At 40.1% G+C, this 26,659-nt stretch overlaps 1 protein-coding gene across 3 annotated transcripts in view; it reads right to left on the bottom strand.

Moving 5' to 3' along the window:
* CMSS1 (cms1 ribosomal small subunit homolog) overlaps window positions 1-26,659 on the bottom strand; it is a 227,246-nt gene that overhangs the window by 4,452 nt on the left and 196,135 nt on the right. For all 3 annotated transcript variants that reach the window (XM_071433567.1, XM_071433568.1, XM_071433569.1), the window contains 8 exons: window positions 16,577-16,677; window positions 11,884-11,955; window positions 8,130-8,259; window positions 5,302-5,361; window positions 4,499-4,601; window positions 3,010-3,070; window positions 2,090-2,177; window positions 380-468 (listed from right to left, as the gene is read on the bottom strand). In XM_071433567.1, coding sequence (XP_071289668.1) covers window positions 380-468; window positions 2,090-2,177; window positions 3,010-3,070; window positions 4,499-4,601; window positions 5,302-5,361; window positions 8,130-8,259; window positions 11,884-11,955; window positions 16,577-16,677 — 704 coding nt within the window. The remainder of the gene's footprint in view (window positions 1-379; window positions 469-2,089; window positions 2,178-3,009; window positions 3,071-4,498; window positions 4,602-5,301; window positions 5,362-8,129; window positions 8,260-11,883; window positions 11,956-16,576; window positions 16,678-26,659) is intronic.

Below are 26,659 nucleotides of genomic sequence, written 5' to 3'. Positions count from 1 at the left end.
TGCAGAATCCAGCACTTCCCTCTGTTAAATTTCACACAGTCTGTGATGCCCATATCTCTCATTTGTCAAGGTCTAGGACTCTGTACAAAGTCCTCCTGCTGAGGGAGCTTCCTGAGGACAGGCAGAATATCCATGGAGCATAAACAGGTGAAACTCACAGCACAGCCATAGAAGTCACAGCTGTGACTTGCAACAATAAAGGAAAAATTCTTTTTCGGGAGATAATTCTGAGACCTGAGAGTACAGACTTCTCAGTCAATGGGAACTTCTTTGTGTTCCTTTCCCACTGAAGACAGCTTTATAGAAAGAACTGTACTGACCAAGACCTGAGAGCTACCAACAAAAGTACTTAATACACAGAATATAACATCTACAATACCTCAGGGATGTCCATCATTCTCCTCAGTTTCTGATCTCTCCAGTTCCAATCCAGAATCATATATTTTGTGGAGTTTAAGCACAGGGCATCTAAAAAGGCAACATAATTTTTATTACCAAGATAATATTACATGTGCTTATCAAAATGATTTTTGGCTTTTACATCTTTTGCTGTCTGTTTCCAAGGAAACTGATCTTTGTACACTTAAGTACTACATTTGCTGCTTGGAAAACTAATGCACTGACACTGCAAACTCCCTTAGCCACATAATCTCCTGCCTTTTTGGAAGATAAACACAAAAGCAGAACAACTACTGTTGCCAGACTTGTCAAGAGCTTAACATCCTGCCAGAAAGTAATTCCTCAAGCTTCCTCTTGATGAAACCACAGGAGTTGAATTTCCACAGCTGATGTCACTGGTAAGTTACAAGGACCCTAACCTGAAAATTGATGTTAACAGGAAGAGACAGTGTTCAGCAATTTACAGGACAGGGTGCTCTGTGAGTATGAGTCAGGTCAGTGGTGCTGCTGAAGAATTCCTTTATCCTTCAAGTAAGTGGTGATGAAAAAAAAGGTCCTTTCTGAACTTGCTTTTCAGCTGTTCTCCTATTTTTTCCCAGGTCTTCTACATGATGCTCACCATTTTTTCCCATCAGTTTTGATTCCTCTCCCTTCCCTAAGTGACCCAACACTAAGTGACTGCAACACTAAACTGTCAAAAAAAGAACTAGAGCTTGGGATAAAATTTAAGATTTCCAGGATGGGGCATCCACAGCTTCTCTGGGCAACGTGTTCCAGTGCCTCACTACTCTCATGGCAATGTGCTGATGTGCTGAGCACCAACATTTAAAGTTGGTTGAAGCAACAAAATGATGTTACTCCTGCACTCTTTTGGAAGGAGCAGTAAAGTCCCAAACCACTGCCAATCCCTGACCAAGAGAACACAGTTAGAGCAAGACAGTGTCTTGCATAAGAGGAATAGAAAGAATTGCCTTATCATCTTGTCATTTTGTTGTTTCTTTTTCTTTGCGTACATACTGTCTACTGAATAAGTACAAATACTCAAAATTTAAAAGATTTCTAGAGAATAATTAATTTTACTACAGGCAAATGAGAAATAAGATCAAATCAGCAAGCAGATCTTTCCTATACCCTCACAAAATTTTACACTAAGCTCACAGTAACATATGATACAGTGACTTCTGCCACTATTTCCTTTTGATCCACTTGCAGTGTTTGGTTTCCTGGAACTTTAAATCTCACATTATGGTTTTGCAATCACTTTCAAGTCAGCATAAATCAGTATTCCTGCCAAAAGAGGAAGTCTCCCACCTCTGCCTGCTCATTACCTGATTTTGTGTGCATGCTGGTTTTGGTTTAATTGGGGTCATTTCTCTGAGCTGCCAAAGACTCTTGGGCTTGCACAGGGAGCAGGAAGAGGGAATAAGCACTGACTGTCAGGTGAGAGGAAGCATTTCTCTGCCTTTCTCCGCTAATACTGGCTTATGCCAGCTTAAAGTGATCATAAAACAAAGTACCAGAACCTTGACCTTGTTTTGTCTGACATAGAACAAGTGAAGAAACAGAACCACACAGTTTAGTACCCAAATCTACACGTTCATGTCAACCTAAAAAAAAACCAGTTTAAGTTTCACTTCTCATGAGACTAAATATAAACTGCCCAGGGAGGAAACCCTCCTTGTTCTCCTACCTTGCTCCACTAGTGCCTTTACTCTCCCAGGAGTTCCAACCCCAATGTGGAACATGCCCTTCTCCAACATATTCATTTGCTCCTTTATCTAATTTGAAGAGAGAAAGAAAAATCAACAGTAAACCCATAATTGTTTAAAAATTTCTTCTCAAGGAGTTGGAAATAAATTCCAGATCTCATTGTATTTCTTTCTAGAACACCAACAAGTAACAAACGATATTTGCCTTTCAAACTGTCAGATGATTATATCTGGAAGAAAGTTTAAGAAATATAACAAGCCAGCTGGGCATCACACTTCTCTAGAAGTTCAATCTTTTAACTTTAAAAATCTGCTATGGCACCAACTATTTTTGGAGGTGAGAACAGCAAGATTCCTTCAGCATTTAAACAAATGCTCTGGAATACTGAAAAACTTGAATTAACTCTGAAGTCTTTCAAGATGAAGATACTGGAAAAAGGTGAAATAAAGCAAATGACATTTGCATGTTTGACAGCATTTATATCAAAGGCCAAGTGTCCATTCATTATTCCCAATAATTTGTGCTTTTTGACAGGTGTGGATACTGCGGATCCAGGCATTCAATTTTCAGAATCCAATGGATGGCGGGTGGTGGACAGTTTGCTTGCACAGAGCTGTGTGTGTGAGCCTTCTGGCACTGAATGAGCACTTGAGGGGATGTGAACAGTGGAACTCAGCACGTGCACAAGCATCCACACTCTGCACAGGGTTACACCAGAGCTACTGGAGATGGTGCTTAGTGAAATTCTTCCCACTGCAGCAATGGGCTACCAAAGGAAGCACTGCCTAAAGCAAGGAACTTCATACGAGCACTGTATGAAAGGCACTACTGCCAAAGGATTTAAAAAGAAAATCGCATCACACTATTTAGCTGTTTACTTGCTCTATTAAAATTCCCTACCTTTATGTGCTTTGCAAACAACTTGATGACTCTGCAATCTCCTTTAAAGGCTGTCATTGACCTAATAATAATAATAAAAAAAATGAACGGTGAAATACAAGAAGCAGGGTTGGGCTTAAGACCACACATGAGGAAAGAAAAACCAACTGGCATTTCTCAATACATTTGAGACACACACAGTCCCCCAGTGAACTCTGGTTGTACTCTGAACACTGTGTACATTCTTGTTTGCTACTCATCAACAGAGATCAACAACTGGACAGACACAGTGGAAGATACCAGGGCAATATTGTTTAGATAGATTGTCAGATAATATTTAATATTACGGCCTGTGCTTTCACAGCTAGCTTAGTTCAAAACTGGTTAATCACCAAATCCTAATTAAAAAACAATTCAGTTACTGAGATAAAGGCATTAATGAATATGAGTGTGTGTACAGAAAAGGAAGGATCTGTGTATGGATGAATCTACATTTCAAAGTCTTTCTGCAGCATGGCTGCTGGGAAAACCTAGGCTGCCACTGTCTTTACTGCAGACATTGTCCAAACTCCAATTAACCAAACTAATTTGTTAGAAACCTTGACTTGTTTTTCTGACACTCCATTTTGGCACACCATAACAACTCTATGTTCTGTATTCATCAAACAGGAGACAACATATTCAGTATTTGTTCAATGTCATTTAAGACAGTTTGTTCTGCATGCTTCTTACAGTGCAACAAATTTTTAATTCGCAAAGCTAAAGGTTTATCTACATCTAAACCACCTAAGTCTCAGGTGCTAGTCTCTGCATGCATGACTGGCACTTATCTGCCTTATCTATGCTTATATCTGTGTCATGGAATCAAACTTCCCAAAGCTCCATCTCAGTTTGTACTGACAGATAAGTAGGGTCAAGACATAGAAGACAACCATGAAATTTGTGAGGTATCCATCAATTCATCAGAGTCATCAAAACTTCTGGCATGAGAAGTAGGAGGAAAAAGAAGAGGAAAAAACAGGGACAGGGCACACTGAAAACTGTCATCTCTACCCAGCAGTTTTGCCAGCCTGAGCCAGCTGAGAACAGTGACACAAACCTGGAGGCACTCAGGCCAGACACACTTTGGCATCTGAGGCCCTGAAATGCCATGTCCTCACTGCCTTTAGTGCAAAGCCATGACTTCTACTGGTGGATCATGATGCTTTATGGGCTTACTCTGTTCCTGAGTATAACATATTCCACGTTTCCCCAAATTGGTTACACTTTACTTTTGATTTTTAACAAAAGTAAAGCTTCCCAGGCAACTGAAGTACTGAGCATTACTTGCGTCCAAAACCCAACACCAGCTCCCAGAGTTTAAAGAAGGAAGGGATATTGCATCAGTTTGAGGCAGTGAATTTGCTGGCTAGCAGAGGACAGTGTCCCAGTTTTGCCTTTTTGCCTGTGGTTCCAAGCCAAAACTCCTGACCGACTGCCAACCTCAACACAGCCCTTGCTGCTGACATACTTGATGAGCTCCAAGGAGCGGAGGGCAGAGCTGCAGAGAACTAACATCACCACTGACTTCTTCTCCTTGTGGCTTCTCCGGAGCTTCGCCCACTTAGGACAGACTGCAATGGAAAAGCCGTTGTAGCCACACAAAGTACTGCATGCCACAGTTTTAAATTACTAGAGTACATGATGAATGGTAGCCAGCAGCAAGAACACACATGCTGACTCCTCTGAGGTCTGGAACTTTGGCATCGCTTTTGCATTTAGTCATGGCTGAGAAACTGGAAAATGGAATGCCCAAAATAAATAAAATACAGAAATATCACATAACTGAAGAAACTAGATAAGCATTAACAATCAACAGTTTTTAAGGTGACGAGCTTATTGTCTTCATTTGCCACATATGGCAATTTGTATCAGAGAAAATCATCTGCAAAGGTACATTTACCAGACCAGAAGTTCTATATAAATATACAAGAGGAAAAAAATTCACTTGGTTCATGTCAGCAGACAGCTGCAGGACTTTCATTCTAAGATAATACATACACCTACTCATGAAGCCACAATAAATTACTGACAAATAATCCCTAGAAATTATAAGAAAGCCTAGAACATTTTTGATACCAAAAAAAAGAAAAAAGCGATAAACTAAATAAGAGCCAGAAAAAAAAAGACCTGTCATTAAAAAAAATTAAAAGCCTTAAAGTTCTTAATATTTCATAATAAACAATATTTGGAGCTACATATAGAAAAATGCAGTAATATCGTCTTAACAATATTTTTCATACAACTTTCATCCAGACCAACATTTAAACTCACTTTCCTTCAGGTATGAAGAAAAACTGTGGGTAAGATCATTGGCTGGCAAAAAGCAGGAATCTGAAAACATAAAGGAAAAAATATTTTTGTGGTGTAATAAAATATTAATAAAATAAAAATATTAATACATATCAATAAAATAAAAATATTAATAAATATTAATAAAATGAAAATATTAATAAATGAAATAAAAATATTTTAACAGCAAAGGGAGAACATATGTTTGCAGCAAAACCACTAGTTATGTTGATGGAATCCCACCTTCATAAATTCATCATCAATAAATTACCATTTCTGAAACAAAAATTAATGTAGAAGAAACTTTGTATGGGTTAAATCAATGAAGGTAACATCTCTGAATTGCAATTTCTTTTTTTTCTTCCAGCCTGAAACCTTGAATACTGGGCTGCAGTACAGGTGTGATCACATGCTTTAAAGAAAGTTTTCATATGTCTTTGCCACAATGAATCAAAGCCTCAGCCAAAACCCTTACATCCCTAGACTGTTCCTCCAATGTATCTGTGATGAAATATGTTTGTACATCCCCTAAATGATTCATACCATGTAAATGCAAGAATCTACCAATAATTTACTTGTCAGTAAGTTTGTTCACCTTCTGGTCTTTCATATTGTGGCAACCCACCTAACTGTATCAACCCTAACAGCAACACCTCCACAGCATTTTCAGTGCTTTTCTCTTTCTCCATTTCCTGCTGACTTCCTTTTCTCTGGTCACTGTGTTAACAGTGTCTTTTAAAAACACTCTGTGGCAGACATGCCATTTAATTTCATATAACGGCAAGGAAGGTCCTAATAGGTTTTTTGGAAGGTCCTTTCTCATGCCTATACAGAAAATCAAAGTTCTGAAAAAGGTGATTAAAATTCCATGGTCTGAAAACTTGCCACTGCTGTTAAGGGCTCTTTGCCTGATGGAACAACATGCTTTTGCAGAGCGTTAACAATTCTTCTGTCCTTGAAGACTTACATATTTGTCACCATCTTGCATGAAGCACAGCCCCTCAGGGTGCCCATGGATGTTTGCTAATACATTTTCTAAACTAAGGAGGTTTCTTCAAAGACATTATTCATGTTCACATGGATGGTGCACTGTGCTAATGCTGAAAGTATCAATCCAAGATCTTCATGAGAACAGACAATGTGACAAACTTGCTTTGTAGCCAATGCCTGGCTCTAAGTCCTGTCTTGCTAAAACTTTTATTTTGCACGGATTCATATTAAATCCTGAGGCTGACATCTACTGGAACTTGAGCTTCAAAGGAAATGAGTATGTACAACTGAAGCATCAGCAGCTGATTTACTTTAAAAATCATGTTTAAAGATGCACTTGATGCTTGTGGGGATGGGCAGGGACTGATCTTCTGAATACATGCTCTCATTAATGACTGACAGCTCAAGAGGTCCTTTCTGAAGGACACAGCTTCAGTACCTGACTCCTCACCAACAGTGCAGTAACCCTGCAGTATTCACAACAGCTTTAAATAGAAGTTTCAGAAAGGGGGGAAGAAACACACAGCTCCAGACTGCAGCAAGAGACCATGCTTACTTTCTGACCAACCCTGACCTTCTGCACTTTGCCAGTGAACAGGGACACGCCACTCCAGAGTAGCTGCTTGTTATTTACTCGGTCCTTTGATGTGAATGACTTGACAGCTGTACAAGTTCATAAACTCCTTGGCACTCTAAGCCTTCAACTCCCAACAAAAAAATGAAGGAAAGATATAGCCATCCAACATATATGGAAATGGGTGACTTCAGCAGCCCAAAGGGCTCTTTTAATAAGAAAGAAACCAAACCAATTTATTATTTCCTAAAAATCTTATATACCAAAAAAAACTTAACACAAGCTTTTCGAAGAAATCTATATGGGATTTCTCCAGGTTTTCTTGATCCAGTAACAAAGCTGAGACTGCCCCACAGAAATAAAGAAGGGTCCACTTAGAATCATGGGGATTAAGGAAGAGCACATTTACCTAGAGAGACAGGCTTATGCATTAATAAAGCAAAAGCACTGCTTGACTAGAAGGCTTCTGCATTGGGCATAGGTCACTGACAGTTTAAGAAGTCCCAAAGGTGAGTGCAGGTTGGTTACCAGGCTGCTGCTCTTCATGAGCCCTACCAACAAATAATGGACAGTGTCTCTGTCTGCACAGGAGAGGCAAAGAACTTCAATGTTGCCATCATCTCCAATGCAACCTCCAATTGACAGAAGCTAAGCCTGCTCTGTCCTGCTTTTTGCCTCTTCTATCTGGCTTTTAACTGGAGGCAGGATGCCGGGAACAAAAAGGGTCCCCATGGCTAAAATTTGGTCACTTCACACATGGACCAAAATTATCACCTCAATTCATGCCACTCCCTGAAAAACCACTGCATTTAAAATCTCATACCCATATGAGAATGATGCCTCATTATTTCTTTGTCTATTTCTGTCAGCCCCTTATTATGCATTGACTCAGATAATCCCAGAACAAAATCCATCTCTCATAGCATCTTGGGAGCTACTATTAGGAATCACAAAATTATTATCAGAAAAGTCAGCTCCAGAAATTAATACTTTATAATAAAAAGAGATATTTAAACAATGTTTCATTTCCATTCCTCCAAGAAACCTCACATTTATTCCAAAGAAACCAACATTTCAACTTAAACAGCAAATTAATATACAGTAAAAAAGAAAAATAAGAAAATATTTTCATTAAAAAGTACAACTCAATTATGCCCCAAAAGTCTTCTTTCCTCTGTGGAAAAATAAGTCAATAGTATAATGAAAAAAAAACCATTATTTATATATTAAATACAGGATAAGTTACCTGACAGCTTTAATTCCTCTATTTCAATCACAGAACGGTTTTCACCAAAATGTTGACTGAGCAGATTTTGTAGATCTGCAGGGACACCAGGTTTTGGAGCAGATTTTTGCAGAACATCAGAAATCTTCTTCTAAAAAATCCAAGTAAAATGGATTAATATGGTATTTCTATACAGCTCTTTGGCTAGCTAACAACACTGTACATAAATGTTCCTCCCTATCTTTATACAGCTATATCAGTTCAATTATGGCTTAATTGGGAAAACACCTTACAATGGGACAAGATTGCCTTTAGAGGGAATGCAGACTTCAGATGCAAGCTGAGATACTTGGACAAGATGGTCTGTAAGCCTGAACATTAAAAATCTTGTGCACTCACCTGAAATGCTGCTGTAACAAAAACATAACTGAAAGCTCTTTTTGAGTTTTGCTATTGCTACAATTTAGTACCATATTGAAAATTCAGGCTTTTTTCCCCTAATTTGTTTTAGTTTATTATTCTTAAGGCATAACAACAGGAATCAAATGATAATATGTGATGTGGTTATATTTTGATTTAAACAGGGTAACTATTTTTCTATATTTGGAAGGGAAGATGGTTAGCTATATGTACAGAATACCATGCCAGGGTGATGAAAATTAGTTAAAACAACAGAACCACAGGGCAAGCAGAAGGAATTCACAGCTGCTTTGCTCTCCCACACTGTAATTTTTGTTTTTAAACTACTAATTTTTAGAGACTGAACATGAGTTCAAAAAGATTGTGTTTTGTACCTTAGGAATGTTACTAGTCAGAGGTCTGAATTCTCCCTGAAGTGAAAGGATTGCTGTATTTTTTGCCATAATCATATGGGATATGTGGGTAGAATAGCCCAAGGTTCCCATTGACTCATCTGCCAGCATTTAAAAGAAGCAAATGATAAGTATTTTAGAAAACAGCAAGTCTGCAAGGATAGAGGCAGTCTGGAGAGAATGACAAGAATGTGATGCCTCTCTAGTTCTTGCTGAGATGTGTTTAGATTTTGAAAGGACAGCTCAAGGTTTCTCAGCTGTGTAAGCTAAACTGAACTCATCATCAAGGGGACACATGGTAGCATAAGCAGAAATGAAAAGGAGCAGAAGGGTGTGGTCAGGATGGAGCAAAAGGGTCTGTATTTTTGAGGCAAAGTGGGATTTCATAGAGATGAGGTGGATCTGGAAGAATTTTTGGCAGCTTTGAAGGGACAGTGGGTACCTTCAGTTTGGCAGGCTGAGGTTCAGAACAGCAAAGATCAATGAAAATTTTGAAGAGAAGTATGGCAGGAATTTTAAAGTCAAGGATAGACCTTCTTCCATCCATTCTTTCCCTCACTCCATCTCAGCACCCACTCCCTCCTCTCTTCCATTCCCCATCACTCTGTCTGTCCCTCTTGCCCAACACACTCCAAATGCACCAATAACAGCAACAGGAGGGGCAGAATGCTGAACAGGGCAGGGCCATCTGGGGGCTGCCAAAACAGCAAAGGCAAGGCAAGCACTGCCTCTCCCAGCCATTGCCACTTGGGCACTGCCTGTTTCACCCCTGCTAAAAGACACCTGGGGGTTTGCAAGACCCCATCTGAACCTTTGACAGTGGGGGACATGGAGATGAAGTGTTTTTGGCTTCCTCTCAGTCTAGCTTTGGCCTGGTGCAAAGCCCTCTGCAGTCCCCGGGAGACTTTGTGGAGGACCTCTGGCTGTCCTGCAGGTTTCTGCAGTGCTTCCAACTGCAGCATTCCTTCCCATGATTCCCCTTCACTTACCACTGTTGTATTTTCCTGCCATGGAACAAGTGCCTTCCCAAAGCATGACCAGAGGCCGTGGGAGCACAGCCAGCCTCTCTGAGAGACCCACAACCAAACCTCTCCATTGTTCTTCCCAACAATCCCAGATGCTTTTCCCCAGCCCTGTTTCACAAGCTGCCTCTGAAATGACCCACATTTGGGAACCTCTGATTTAGCAGACAGCAAGACAGAACTGTCAGGCTCATTTTACTTGGTAATTCAGTTTAATTCACAGGACTGTTACGTCATTCATTGTGCCACTTGGTTCCCTCAGAAAAATTATTGCCCTCTGGAGGGGTGAAGCCTGATACAATGAGAAATTCTTTAAGAGCGAGAGCAGGGACACCTGAGCAAACTCTCTTCCTTCAAGGAGTGCTGTGGGGAAATGTTCCTCATGCAGGAAGTTTTATTATTTTTCTTCCAATTCCTTCCAGATGCTTAAAAACAAAAGGGCTCTTGCCCCTTCTCCTTACTTTTGGAGATGGCACTTTGTTTGGAAGCCACAGATCAACATAATAAATGTTTCCTAATGGGATTTTTTGACAGGCTGTGTATGTCAGCTTAGTGGCCCACTGAAAGCAAAGGTGTAAATAGGCAGCTGCTCTTTGCCTGAGAATGGGGTTCCTTGCTAGGTGGGTTTGCCAGCCTCTGCCATGGCATGCCTGCACTCTGGCTCCAGTGGAGTGAGTGCTGCACTTACTCTGCCAGAGCCACATTGAAAGCAAAATCCCACTCTTCCCTCTTCCCATTCCCTGGATGATTAACAGGGCTAACATAACATAAAAAGGCCACCCCTCAGCCTTGTGAGGGTGCCAACTATTTACAGTCTGTCCCCGTACAGAAAGACAATTAACTTGCCTGGTGCCAGATAATCTCCATTTAGACTGCAGGGTGTGTTTGTTGTTGTGGGTGAGGATGGAGCACGGCCAGAGGGACAATACAGAGTATTTATTTATATACTTATGCAGAGAGGAGAGGAGTGAACAAGGACAGTCCTTGGCTCAAAAGATGGAACAGCAGCTGGAGCCTGACCACACTGTGGGAATGGGTCAGATTCTGCAGCAACTGAAGTTCCACCTTTCTTCCATACAGTCACCCTTTCCTGGTGGGCAACACATGCAAGTGGGGTGTAGACATACACAACCTATGGCAGAACCAGCTGTTGGTTTCTCTGGGTCTGCATTGAAGGCACTTGAGATGGTATTTCATGTTCAGACTCAGGAGTTTATTATTTCTTATCAGTAAAACAGTCTCACTAATGTGAGTTCGGCAGCTTTTCATTAGCAAAGCACAAAATGGGTAACAATCTTTTGTTACAAGGTCTTTTAAGACTAAGCTATTCAATTAAGAGCTGACACCGAGATTATTTTCCCTTTTAACCCAATAACTGATCCCAAAGAGCCCCCAATGCAGACTTTTCTGCCCAATTACAAAATGCCACCCAAACCCAAGAAGAAGGAAGAAGAAGCATGAAGAAGAAACCCAGGACAACACCCTGTGCCCTCCATTTTGCTTCCATCCACAACATACTAAAAATCCCCAAACCTAAATTTCTCACCAAGTGATACACCTACACTACTCTCCATAATCTATTGCACACTTTTGTGGATTCCAGTCTATCTTGAAGTCTAGGAAACTTTCTCCATGAATGAGGGTCAAAGTCAGCGCTCCCCTGGGGGTCAGGGCACCCCAGAGAAGACAGAGAAATATTCTCAGTACTCTGGGTTTCCACAACAGCCCTTGAGTGGAACACAGACATAATGCCACAGATCAGGTTGGGAATAGGTATCTCAAGTAAGGTTTAAAAATTAGGAATTTCTCTTCTTCTCTGAAAGAGGCTGCAATATTATGACCATATTACTTCTCATCATCACGGGGTTGTCCCCATTCTGCATCTTGTAGCAGCATTTAAACCCACTGGCCAACCCCAAACACACTCTGGGACACTCATACCTTCTTCCTCTTCTTTGCTTTCACAGTGCTCTCTTGCTTTTCTTCAGGCTGACTTAAAAAACACTCCGTAGGCTGCAAAACACATTAAAAAAAAAGAAGTAAGGAAAAAGGTCACCAAAGGAAGGCAAAGGAGGTAAGAGGAGATACAGAAACTGTAATGCTGGGCTACGAAAAAAACAGTTAAAACTGAACTTCCCCACCCATAGAAGGAATCAAATCCTTACAGTTATATGTATACAAAGTAACTTTGGAATTGAGATTGCTGTTGCAACCAAGCGAGGGAATAAAAGAAGAGAAAATTGAAGCGTTCAGGGTGTAGTCATAATACCATAAAATGGTGAAAAGCAGGTTTTGATACATTAAAAAAAAACAGGAGGAAAATATGAACAAAATCTACCACTAAATTTATATTTTTAATCTCTGCTATTGTGAATGATAATTTTTCTAAATTTTGCTAGTAGTGTTCTAAAATAACTGGGTCTAAGGTGAGCATCCAGACAGTAAAAATAACATGGAACTGGGCAAGATTAATTAGAAACAATCATGCTCTGAAGTTCCTTCTACACTTGTAATACAAAATGTAGGAAAACATATTTCAAATTTGTCCTACCCCATTCTTGCTTTGACTTTTCATAGCAGGCAGGGTCAAATACACACAAGAAAAATACATGGTGCTATCATTAACCCCTTTTTGTGCCTGAGTGAACAGGCTGAATGGGTCCATTTGTACCAGAGTCCCCGTTCACATAATCCAGGGCTAGGATTTGACTGTAACCACCTAAAATTTGACCAAAACAGAGGAAGCAAGGCCCAGACTTCTTTTGAGTGTAGCAATTCTCTTGCCTTCTTAGGGCCTTCTACCCAATGGAAGTGTACATCTATCTACATAGACGGGCTTTGGAACTTAATAAGTGACTTGATGAAGAGCAATGGGAAAATAGGCTGAGCTGCAGGAAAATGCTCCACGCCCTCTGATGCATTTGGCTGCAAAACTCTACTCTTGTGAGAAAATGTGGAGAAGACTCATCACATGGAGCATTAAAAAGCTCAGGAACAGCAAATCCAGCACTCCTCCCTGGGGAAAGCCTGAAGGAAAAGTATCAGCAGGAAAGGGAGCCTAGCTGGAAGCCAGAGAAGCTGCTCCTTTGTTGCCTTGGGAAGGCAGCTTCAGTCAGGCCAAGAGGGACAGAGGAAAGCAAAGAGGAGCTCAGAGTTTCTGGGCCTTTCTGAGCCTCCTTGCACTGCCTCACCTTAGCAGGAGGACACTTCATGGCAACTGGTGCTAAATGACTCAAACCAGCACACTCCTGCCTGTCCAAGCCCACTCTCACAGCCTTATCAGAAGCATTTTTTGAGGTTTAATTGTTCATATTATGCCTTCATTTCTCTTTTCCTCCCTTGCTAAATTAGCTATTAAAACAGGTAACCACCATGCTCAACACAAATAAATGACCTCTTACTCTCTGTGCTGTGATGCAGCCTCAGCCACTGCCCTTGCCAAGGTGGGAGTATTGTACAGCAGTGGCTCTGAAACTGGTTGAGGACTGAAATGAAACTTAGGAATTACCAGAAAAGGTTTGGCTGGGGACTTGCTACAGCTAGCAAAGCACTCTACAGCTGGAATGTCATGCAGCCTGCATCAAAACCCATGAGAAGGGTTGTGATAGGGATTCTATCTTGCCTCAGAAACAGGAATGTGTCCCTGTGATTTTCTCAGCTATAAACAAAGATTATCTTCAGTAGAATCGAAGGGAATGACTGCAAGTGGAAACTCACTTTGATTAACAAAATTCTTCCAGAGTTAATATAAGGGGTTTTTACTTTATTTTTGGTTTGTTGCTATTTTAAAAATCTCTGTCCTGACTCTGATTCAAGTGTTTTTAAAACACCACCATACGTTTCTTCATTCCTATCCCTACCATTAGCATTCCCAGACATTGAGACTGAAACAGAGCTACCCTCTGCTCTACTCTTACACATCCCAGCTGTCCAGAGATACTTAAAGGCCATTAGCCAGGTGTTTTAATCATAAATTTTATGTTCAACACCATATTTTATGCAGAGGACAAGCCTTTGCATTGCTTCAGTAAAGGACTACCTACAAGCAATCAAAAAGTCAGAGAAGGGCCAACCTGAAACTCTGTCCTCCACTAGAGTTTGATGGTTCCCTATCCCAGTGGTGCTTCCAGCATACTGAAAAATGTCCCTCATCCACTTTGGGCCCGTTTCTCCCTTCTTATACATCATGAACTGCTTTACATAACTCTGCAAACACTCCCAACTCGTATCTGTATGAGAAAAGAATGAAATGTGCCATACAGCTGAAAAAATTTCTCTGAAAGAAAAAACTTCTCACTGCTAAGCCTTCATTCAAATATTTGAAAGTACCACCAAATGCCATGGCTTCTTTTTTGAAGGCAGTATGTAACCCTTTCTTTCAAGAGCCACAGAAACAGCAGGCAACAAAAGCACACAGCAGGGTTGTAGTCAAAGCCTTGCTTCCTTAGAGAGAAGCATGTTAAGACTCAAAATTGCCTCCTTTACACTGCTTATATATATTTAGGCATAGTATATTATGCCTAAATTATTAACCCAGCAATAGGAAATCCATGTTATTCAGACATTAAAAATAGTGACATAAAAAGAGAAATTTTGTGGTGGTGAATGGCTGTAAACTTACATGTCTTTGATGATCTGCAGTCTAAAATATTTCAGCATCTGATCTATCCTGAACTTCTGACCCTTATCCAAGCATTAGTTGCCTACCTACTCATGGAATAGCTCTTTGCATGCCACCCTTAGGAAAAGGTCATTTGCATGCTTTTCTTATGCAAGACACAAAGCAGACAACCACTGTTTTTTGACACTGCTCCCTCGTGCTCTGTGTTTTTATGCTATTTTTACATGGAAATTCTTAAAATGCAGAAAACAGGAAATTTGTGCCGAGACCAGTGATTTATGAACTAAAATGTCATAAATTCCTTGTTTGTTAATCATACACAGAGCATAAAATATTTCCTGTATTATATTTCTAACATGCTTTTTTTCTTTACACGTTGCCAAAGTGATGGGAAATTCAAATGTAGAGTGAAAACAGTCTTGCATGTGTGTGAAAGTTTACATTCCAGGTCAGCCACATACTCTGACTTTTGGGGTTTGTGACAAAGTAAACACATCACTGCATCACTCAGACTGGAGAGAGATCACTCATTTCACTGTAAGCCTGAGGACAGCCTGCAGACATGGAACATGGATGTTCATAACTCTGCTGGGTTGTCTCGTGACAGGCTCTGAGGTGCCAAGTCCATTGCAGAACAACTTCCAGCCTCTGAATAAGGCAGCATGAATAAAATGGGTTTTGTTATTTTGTTATTTGTTAAAACCACCAGCTTTCCATAAATAACTCTGATTTGGTATGTCTAAAAGACAGGCAATAACCCATCCATGACTTTGAGCTCCCATAAAGCATTGCCCTCTTGCAGTTTCACATCTAAACATCAAATTACCCGATTCCAACATGCAGGCTGATATTCTTTATATGACAGAAAGAGCAGTGGCAGGTATTCTGCTACAGCTGAGCAGTGTTAGGCTACCTTGGTAAATAACTTGGGCTGGCTATCCTTTCTAAGGGTCCCATAAAAAGGGTCAAGCAACCCTTCCAAACAAAGTGTCTTAACCTACTTCTAAATGCCTAAGTGAAAATGGCGATAAAAGGTGGCTCCATGAGAATTCTCACCCCTCAGCATCTGACCTCTGGCAGAGCATACACAAAGGCAATACAGCTTTCTCCGGTATTGCTTGGTTCTCTTTCCTAATCAAAACATTGATCTCATTCAGATATTTGGATCACTTCACCTTTGGTCTCTTTGGAAAGACATCCAAAAGCATAGTGATTGCTACCATGTTGTTTACACTTCTCTGCTACAAAAAAAGAACATCCCTGCAAATGGCTTTCACTTGGGCAGTTGCCTAGGCATTACAGAGTGAATTTACTATTGACCTAGGGGTCAAAATTGATATCCATAACCTCAAGGAGAGATAGCTTCCAATGTAATTTTAGCTCTCTGACAGCCACTCAGTCAATTCTCCTGGGTGGTATGAGGAAGGCAGAACAAATTTACCTTCAAACAAGAAACTTCATAAAATCAGCCAACCTCTAGATGACTTTTCCCCTCAAAATGGGGTGATGCTGATGTTCCTTGGCATACTCCATGTAATGCTGAACAACATAGTTCCTCTTGGCATTAAATGAAGGTTTTAGCAGTGCAAGGGTAAGAAAACATCAATCCATGAAGACCTAAATTCTTTTTCACTTGGACCTTGAACTGGGGACATGCTTGGGTAGATAATCTGCATAACAAGTAAATATAGCTTTCCAGACTTTGTGTGTGCAGGAAAATGGAAAAAATTTCAGGGGAGGGATACTCAGTAGCACCACCCAGGCTTGTACCGCTGGACAGTCACTTTGTAGGACAGGCCTGGCAATCTCAACTCACACAAAACAAGTGTGAAGTTATTACTGAAATGTACTAGAATGTGATCGCTTCCAAATAAGGCAACATAATTAAAAAAAACCCAAAAAACTGAACAGATCAGAGAGAGTGAAGAAAACTGTCCCTTTACTGAAAAAAAAGACATTATGTTTCCCTATGCATTATCATTGTTGTGCTAAACAATTAGTTAATTTACAAACCTGCTTTCTTTTCTTTTTCACAGCAGGTTTGGAATCTGAATCTTGACGTGTTGCTGTCCTGTTTTCACTTGCTTTTTCAATAGCTTCATCATCTGAAGGATCTAATTAAAACAAAGAAGAGTTCTTGTTACTGTTTTTCAAATCCATCTGCCCATCTTTGCATTCAAAACCAGGTATATAATCTCTAGCTGAAAGGTTGTCACCATAACACAATCTCATGATTGGCAATAAATACAGCTGTAACAAATACATTCTTGCTAAATTCACTGATACTTCTTTCAGAATGAAGTTATTTCCTCCTACTAAAACAAGTCTTGCAGATGAAGGAAAAAAGATCCAAGCAAACACATACAAAAATGCACAAAATCCCCATTCCAAGCTCCCAAATGCCTTACTGACACACATTAAAGAGGAAAAATTACAAGACATGTATAATGTTCTATTGTATAAAAAATATGCACACTTTCTGCAAGTACATTTTAATTGTGCCTCTTACTTCAGCAATAATTAGACAAAGGCACTACTTCCAAAGTTTGAGCAGAATGTCCACAAGACTAAAACACATTTATGTTGTAAAAGGCAAATAATTAAATTCAGGTGTCTCTACCCATTCTCTTCTTCATCTCTTTTATCTACAGAGAGACTTTGGGGAAAAATAAATGCACAGCAACAGCTCCCTCCAACAGTGTTATAATAGTGCTTTAGATGTATTCAAGCACAGACATTTCTACTGGGGACTGAGTTACTTCCCTGATTATTGCCAGAAGTGTTTTCATCCATCAAACTGAATTAATTCAACTTCTGTAATTGGAATATATCTGTCCAACAGTTATTCAGTCATTATTGCAACCTCCTGTATTCCAAGACTGTAAATTCACAGCTTCAAGATTAAGTTATTTATTTGGAAAAGAAAGAAATAGAAGCATCTTTCTTAATCATCACCTGAAGTATAGATGATATAACTATATCTATGCATCACTAGTTGTGAACAGAGTAAACTGATGGTCAGAGAACACGAGAGAGAGAGAAAATCAGTTATAGCTGGTATTTCCAAATTCCATGTTGAAATAGCTATCTACTGAAAAAGGTAAGTGAAAGGATACGTGAAAAATATGCAAAATAATTTTTAAGCAAAAGGTAAGTAAAGGCATGAAAGAGGGGAGGGAAAAATCTCTATTAATCCACAAATGTAGCATTATATATTATATGGCAATAAGGCACTGGCTTTAAAAATCCTAATGTGAAAGAATGGGTAACAAAATGGGTACATATTTATTCCTAGACAGATACCATCTCATAATCTTCACTCCTTTTTCCCATCTTGAAAAGCCTGTGTAACAGTCAACACCCTAAAGTTGGGGTCTGACAGCTCTTAGGAGTTCAAGAAAGTTTAGGAAGTTGAAAGATAGTAAAGAAAAACAGTGAATGTTTTATCAGGTTGGATGCCATTTGTCATGAAATCTTACTTGATATAGACTAGATTCTTGGCAAACCACAAGAGCTTTAGAAAGAGAGCAGCAACTGAGAAGGGAATTTGTTTTCTGTTCACTAAGAGACGAAGAGACTCCCAAGTGAAGAGGGTAGATAAATATACTAATGAACTTAATTAAAACCAAAATAAATGCCATGGAAGAAATGACAGCACTTGTTTGCATCTCAATATAGAATGAAGTAGTTCTGAAATCTTAAAATAGCAATTCACCAAGAAAAGCTCTCGGTTTCCAGCTCTAGAGCAAAGGCTGGAATGTGTGCAGCAAGTGAACATCACAGCTCAGCTGACCTGTCTGCTTCATTCTCCTTGCAGGCATAGGCTCAAATCAGAGCTGAATGGACTGTGGCCACACGAGTGCCAGAGCCCAGGCAGAAATGATGTGCCTAGTCCTGTACAACCCAACACACAACAGCAGGTGAACAGGGCAACAAAGAAAGCTCAAAGTTTGTTGGACAAAGCTTTTCCTTACATTACAGAGCAAATATCTTTCTCTTGAGGATGTCCAAGTGCTCCTGTACCATTGTTCCAGATTGCAAGGCAAGATGTTTTCCATTACCATCTGTATGGCAGTTGTCTTTTGTCAAGTGGGCAGTTTGCCTTATCTCTCTCTGAATGATCACAATCCCTCCTCCCTCAGGAGGGGACATCTGCTGATAACAGACTATTGAATGTCACTGCATGACTGATAAGAACTATAACATCCCATTGGGAGATGCTCTGCCCAGAGGGAGGAGCCAAGCATTCCCACCCAGATATAATCTGGAAATTCTGGAACACCAGCAGAGCTTCTCCAGTGGATTCCCAGAGGAACAGCTGCCTCTTCCACTGGATCTTCAGAGGAAGAATACACCCTTCTACAGGATCTCTGCTCCAACAGAACCACACCTGACACTCCAGGAGGGCTGCAGCCACAATCCCAGCTGGACTGCTACCAACATCCTGATCCACAGGGTGTCAGGTTGGGTTCTGACTCTGTCAGTGTTGTTCTACTGTACTGCATTGTTTATTTTATCCTTTTATTTTCTTCCCTACTAAAGAACTGTTATTTCCTGCTGCCATATTTTTGCCTGAGAGCCCCTTAATTTAAAATTTATAGCAATTCAGAGGGGTGGGGAGGGTTAATATTTTCTATTTCAGGGGAAGCTCCTGCCTTCCTTAGCAGACTCCTGTCTTTCCAAACTGAGACAACCATATGGCTGTCCCTGCACAGCAGCAGATCTTTCCTGCCTATTCCTCCCCAAAGTCACTGAGCACTTATGTCCCCCAGCCACTTTGAAATCTCAGATACAACACTTCATTAGAAGAAGCTGAAAAATCACATAACTCAGCATACTCCAGAAAGTTCAAAAGGTGTCTTGGTAATTCAGTGTTACCACTGGCCACTACCATGGCCTTGTTGCCCTGTGGATCACCCTTTCTCTGGCAAATTTATTGTGCTGTGTCTTGGTAGAGCAGCTTCTATATTTAAGGGACCCATCACTGACTTCTGTCTCATTTGCTCTGACTCCAGAGATACTGAAAGAGTGACCAACTTTACCACACACCAGCTGCACACCCCTGGGGTCTCGGACACACTGCATTGAAGCAGGCTGTGCAGAGATGATATAAATGAAGTACATCAAAGAAATCAGAATTGCCTCTTCATCCCTCTTGCTCACTGTGCTTGAGCTCCAAACACCCACTCCAAAGTGAATTTGTGCATGTTTCACTGAAATGAACTGCTGTGTGAGCTCTTTCCAATGTTTCACATTGAAAATAAATTAGAATTGCATCAAATAGATTCAGGGGAAGCTGCCTGTGATCTGCAAGCATTCCTTCTGAAATCCCACTTGGCATACTCTGAAAGGCAAACAGGAGTTGTGTAAGTCTTAAATAACCTCTTCTCTTTCTCACAACTGAAAGACATGCTGCTAGCAATAGCAATCTAAAACTGGACAAATGGTTTCCATGATCTGATATAGCCTGACAAAGTACCACCTGTTCACTGCTCATTTGAGTTTTGGACAGCACTTCATGGTGCAACGTCCTCTGCTCTCAGCAAAAAGTGAGAGAAGAGGGCACAGTCTCAGACACAACAAACATCAGTTCATATTTGAGCATCTTTCTGCAGCACCTGAGTATCTTTATTTCATACAACTGGAGAACTTTCTATCTATTCCAGAAACAATCACCCACGTCCCAATCAGGACAGCAGCTCATCTCAAGCTGTAATTGCTTGTGACACCATGTCAGCTCCTGTGATGACAGCAGCGTTTTGTCGCAGGCATCAAAGTACCACAGGCCAGACTCTGCCAACCATGCTCACATTAAACTGTGTACCTTTCTCTGCAAACAGTTACCTTGATGTCAGTGGGGTTACTCACAAAATAAATCATAACTTGATGCAAATCTATGCAGAAGCTCAGAGATCACCAGCATGTCTGCAACAGACCAGCACTGTTTGCCCTGCTCTGAGGTGTTGAGCTTCCCAGGAGACCTCTCTCTGCCAGAACAGGAGAATTCACAAATCCTTCCTTAATAATAAGCTGGTGAAAATGCAGAACCCAGCTGATTAATACAAAGTTGACTTTCATCTGGCTTGAGGTGCAAAGGAGTGGGCAGGCAGGCGCTGACAGGACACACTGCTTGCAGGGTGATGCTGTTGAGCACAGCAATTCTCTGCTTCCCTGAGACTTTCACCATTTACACAGCCACAAGGTCGTCCAAGGCATCAGAACAGTCACAAAAAGCTCTCAATATAGAAAAATAAATGGGAATTCCACAACTCTCCACGTGTTTTGCTTTGGTATTACATCAGCAGCATGGCACATACTAACAGGCTTCCCAGTCATGAAGTATTTATATTTGATCTTACTTTGAAGCATGCAAAAATGGAAAAAGCCATTTCTGCTTCACACATGTACACACACACACAAAGACTTCTTCATTTATATCAATCACTGTTTAAAATCATCCAGTGCACTGGTTTCTAACTTCTTTCAAATTTAGTACTAACATATGCATGTAGTCTAAGTACATCAATATGTGTACTAATTATACACATGTGAACACTCCTATTAATACATAGACATCTGCATGCTTATACACATTCACATAAAAGGTACAGAGATATTTAGATAATTTAACAGGTTGCCTTTAATAATCAGCTTTATTAACTAACATATTCACAATGAATTCATATTTTTTCATTATTTACGATGATATTTTTAAAGGCAAACAAGACCTTTATGATATAGGATGTAATGACATGTGCTTTGATGTGAATGCAATTTTGTTCATACAAAATAGCTGGTACATACAAATTTGCATTTGCTAGGCTGATTTCTGAGACTTCTGACCTTCACATGCAACTTTTCTACTCTGAAATTGTTAACATAGGAGTTATAATGACAACGACATAATTAATTAATTCCTGTAAGAACCAAGGCTGACTGAAAAAGTGAAACTCTTCTAGGCAGGACACTTTCTAATGCCCCAAAATAAACAAAAAATTATGACTGAAAACAATTTAAAAATTCTTCGGGAAATGCAGCTTGTGGTTCAAGCCAGCCTACGACTGAAATAAAGATAAATGCAGCTCACAGAAATTATGCCAGCCATGGGAAGCCTGTTACAAGACAGGAATATGAAGAAAACAAAAGGAGCTTTTTGAGAGAGGAAGGAGACAAGGTTCTTAGAATTCTTCATAATGTAGGAACAATCAACATGTAATTAAAAAGAAAACTTGGAATAGAAATATGTTGTTTTGCATACATACCCAAAGATAAGTGAGAGAATGATTTCTGTTAGGTGTTTCTTTGGTTTGGTTTTTTTTTTTTTTGTTCTGGAGCTAAGCAAGATGAAACTTGATCAGAGTCCAAAAGGCTCCCAGTGACAGAGGCCAGTACAGGACAAGTCCAATTCTTACCACAAAATTATTCTCTGCGGCAAAATTTGAAGGGAACCTGTTTTACATGCCCTCAAGGGAGAATCCCTCAACTTTTATTTGGTGTATCTGCCTGCAATCAGACATATTCTAGGTCAGAAATCCCTGTTTTTTTTCCCTTATGCTTTCATCAGGCCTTTGTATCAGTACCAAACTAGAATTACATGAGAACAAAGTTTGTACAAAATTTATTATGCCCCCCCACCCCTTCTCCCCTTTCTGATTTCCATCCTTCTCTGCCTGTTCTAAAACTGTCACATATCTGAAACCAGATTTTAAATAAAGCCTCTGTCCTCTAATTTTTCACAAGCAGTTCAGTACACTGTGGAAACAGGTTTTGTATTTGTTATGCTCTCTTTTTAGTTTCAGATATGTTACAGGAAATTATGTGCTTGTCATTATTCTGTAGGTGGGCATAGTTCAGTTTGGGTGTGCTATGATGGATTAATTTCAGCCTTTTTTATTTCCTGGTTTTTATTTACTGGTTGATTAAATTTTATTTACTGATTTTTATTTACTGGTTGATTAAATTGTACTGATCTGTGTTCATTAATCTGGGGCAAAATATTTAGAGTGCTCCCATCTCTAAATTTAATAGATTGAAACACATTTGATGCCAATTAAAATGCCAAGTGTGTTGGACACATCTTGAGACTTTTCTTAATTGCCATTTTTCTTTGGGAGGAAGGGAGAAGAGAGGCAGAGAAAAAAAAATCTGAGACTTCCTTATTATTCGCAGTTTTGCTATTAAAAACTGGCCTCAATCTTCAGTGGATCAGATTAAGTAATCTCAAGGTCAATGCACTACTTGGAATTTTTCTCACTGCATCTCTCCTGCATGTCCCATCAGGTACACACAGTGCAAGGTCAATTAAATTTCTGTAAAATGTAACAGCTGTCAGCAAAATTGGCTCCCAAGTCCCTGTTCATCCTTGCTCAGCTGAGAGGGCTCCTGTTGCCAGCAGAGTTGTGCTGACCACAGTAGCTGGGCTAAAAGTGGCAATGACAGTATTTTACAGCACACTCCTCTCCTGGAGGCAGCTCAGGTCCTGCCTTGCTGCCCACCAGTACCCAAACAACAGAGGAGCTCTTGTAAATGCAGCAGGCCTGGCTGGTGGGCTGGTTAACTAAGAAAAAAGGATTAACATACTTCCCTGACAAAAGGGAAAGGTTCTGCATAGCAGTGGGAGAAGGAGATACAGAATTCAGCATTTCACACAGTCCAAACCTAAATTACTCAGCTGTGTGTCAGCAGCACAGCTAACCCCAAAAGGAGGATCTCTTTCATGTCTACCAGGTCAATCCTCCCTAAATTCCCTCTCTGTAGGCAGTGGACAGCTTTGATTTTCCCTGTTGAGAAGGGTAATAATAGCTCAGATACCCTGGAGCCCATGGTGTAAAGCCAACTGGGCCATGAAGCTCTTTTGGGGACTTCCAGACCATGCAATAGCTAAGAATGCAAATTTTATTATTAATATGGTTCTTCAGAAAAAGTGCTGGCTATTTATCACAGCAATACTTTAGAAATTTCTAGTAAATGAGATAAAAAATGTTAGACACAAAAGCAATCTGTCCTTGGGAAGATCACCACATAACCATTGCATTAAAAATAGCCACAACAGTGCTAGCATCCTTTTCTTTTCTCAGATTGCTCTGGCTAAATTAGAAAGGGTCCCCTGGCAACTCAAGAAAAATAAGTAATTCTCCCCATCACAGGCATGCATCAAGTGCAGTGAGTGGCACAACTGAGCAATCTAGATGACACATTACAGAAAAAAAATCCCCAAACAACAAAACATCTCCTTACCTCATTGACTAAGGATTAGCAAAATAATTTCAAGCAGTAAAGTAAGACAAGATCTAGTCTTAGAAATCAAAACAAGAACATATTCTCACAAGAAATGAAAAAATAGTATTTAATTGTATCAAAAGACATAATATTACAGCTTAATGGAAAACAGACAGTTTTTGCAGTTTAGCTTTTGCAAAATGGGCACATGAATCAAATGAAGTGCCTTCATTCATAGGGCCTTAAAATATTTGAGAATTTTGACCATTTAGAACTGAAGAGGGAACACTGAATGCACTGGTACCTGTGGTTGTCACTAGGAAGCAGAAAGCTGCACAGAAAGCTCTGTTGCAGGTTATTGCCAGTTAGCAACCATTCCTCTGACTTTCCCAGCCTGCTGCAACAGAGACAGAGCTGCCTCTCTGCTCAGGCTGAGACAACCTCCATAGGAATTACACATGGTGCCAGGGCTCCATCATCCCAAACCATGCACAGTCCCCCTGGTCTGGGCAGTTTTGCCTTCCAGTCCCTACAAACTAGAGACCCTTCCCAAAAGAGGTGCATTCCAGCACGGCAGGGAGTTTTGATGTCTGCAAGGATGCCTCAAACTGCAGACTTTACCTGCCAAGGTATTTGAAAAAGGGTATTTCCAAGTGTGCTTGTGAGGCACACCTGAGGGGCAAGCAGTGTGGGACTCAGCACAAACAGACACAGTCCCATCAAAGATTCAAAGGAGCTTCAGCTTTGTCCCCACAGGTAACACTCAGGTAACATAAACTTCTTCACCCCCCAGCCAGGCTAAGCCTGTGCCAAGCCCCTCAGTAGGAATTCCTGTAATAGCTCCCAAGGACTGGCAAAAGCTTGTACTACAAAGTCAAAGACAAGATACTTCTGGAAATGCAGACCCTTTTCTGGGGCAGTTCTAAAGGCATATCTAGCACAAACAACTATTTTTGCCTGATAAATCCTGTGACAAGATATTCAGTTTAGGTTACTTTTCTTTACCCTGATGGATAATTTAAATTAAAATCACTGTCCATCCAAGCAAAAAAGAATAGGTCTTAATAGAATAAGATCAATTAATTTTCATTATACTCTGATATGACAAAAAATTTTTTATCACAGACATAACTATCTGCAATGCAAAGGATTTCCCACAACACATTTCTAACAATTACATCTCCCCTTTTTTAAACACTTTAACATTCAAAACAGGTACTTAGAAACTAATTTTTGACATGACTTGCTGACTGGGAGTGAATTAAGAGACAAAATACAGGGCATATCAGAGAATAAGACCAGAGGAAATCTTCTGTAGTATATATGTAAGCACAGGAGAATAAATTTTGTGTGATCAAGACTAGGCCCAGCTTGTAATATAGCTACAACCTCACCCTCCTCATAATTTGACTTTTTCATTGTTATATTTTGCCTGTAAGACAGCAAGATGGTAGAGAAGCCACAGAACATGACTGATCAGAGGTAAAAAGTAGTAGGCCACTCCCCTTCTAATAAGAATCAACTTTTTCACCTGCTAGGTAAAGGTTGAATATCCCACTTATGCCTTGGACAATGGAAAACAGCATCAAGGTGAGCAGAGAGCTCAGTATTCATTTAGTCACTGGAGTTTTAAAACCCATGGTAAGAAAAGGACAAACATGAAGATTTGACATGACAGGAACATGACAGGTCCTTTTACTGTTTGCCATCCAATTTAATTTCTTCATTTTGAGCTTGCCAAAAAAGAGCAACCAGAGACTTCAGCACAGGGTACAAATCATATAAATCAGTTCTGTTCATTGTACCCTTCACCAATGGTATCATGAGTGAAGGCTGACATAACATCCACAAGTCGCTTTGGACTACTCTTTTTTCTTTTGTTCTCTCAAAAACTATCCTTCATGCTGAAACTTCCAATAATCTCCTTATAACTCCAAGTTGAATTCAAAAGCATTTTCTAGAGAGATGGGGAAGTGGGAGACTGTTTTGTTTAATCCTGTCCAAGAGTTTATGCTCGTAAGACAACGTTATCCAACTCTGAAAAGCAGAGGAACAGGGCAAGCCAGGATACAGCTGACCACACTGGAAATTGTCTGAGCCATTATGGTTCACAATCTCACCTTGTAAATGCTCTGTGGCATATTTAAACAACTACAAATGTCTAGGAATTTGGGGTTAATCAAAAGAAAAATCAGCTCACACATACTAGTTACAGAATGTTTAACTTTGTTGAGGGAGAATCCCATGAGCCTGGCTTGAAATAAGTCTCAACCCCAACACAGGCATTTGGGATAGGAAACTGCCTGGGCTCTGGAAAAGTCAGACCAAACTAATCCCACAGGAAATACTACCAAAGAAAGCTGGGCAGTTAAAAACTGTCAACAAATATGCAGAAAGCCCATTCATAATCACAAGGAAAATACAAGAGCTCAGGAAAAACTAGGCACAAACTAGGGCCAGACTCTCTATTGCATTTTCCTCTTCATGGTGCAGACAGAAAAATTAAAGTCATCCTAAAGATAACTTGAGTGTATACAGCTGTCAATCCAAGCACTTTTCCATCCATCTTGATGAACACATACAACCACTTTTAAAGCCTTTTCCCCTTCTTCCAGGAAGTTTGCATCACTGGGGTTGGTCATGCAACATTTAGAGCCCTGTACACATGAACAGGGCCACTCTATAAAAGCCTCCCCAAAGATTAACTCCCTGCCCAAAGCCAACCAGTGTATTATTTGTATGAGCAAGAAACCACTCCTTCTCCACAATATTCCTATGGGAGAAGTGCATGGCCCAGTTCCTGCCAAAGTATGACTATGCCTGTGCTTTAACACCCACCAAACACTGTGATTCCTTCTTTTTCTAAGAGCCATCTAT

This window comes from Agelaius tricolor, unplaced genomic scaffold (assembly GCF_023055355.1).
Source record: "Agelaius tricolor isolate 1412-34295 unplaced genomic scaffold, bAgeTri1.0.p SCAF_9, whole genome shotgun sequence".
Classification (NCBI taxonomy): domain Eukaryota; kingdom Metazoa; phylum Chordata; class Aves; order Passeriformes; family Icteridae; genus Agelaius; species Agelaius tricolor.
This window is presented reverse-complemented; position numbering and strand designations above follow the sequence as displayed.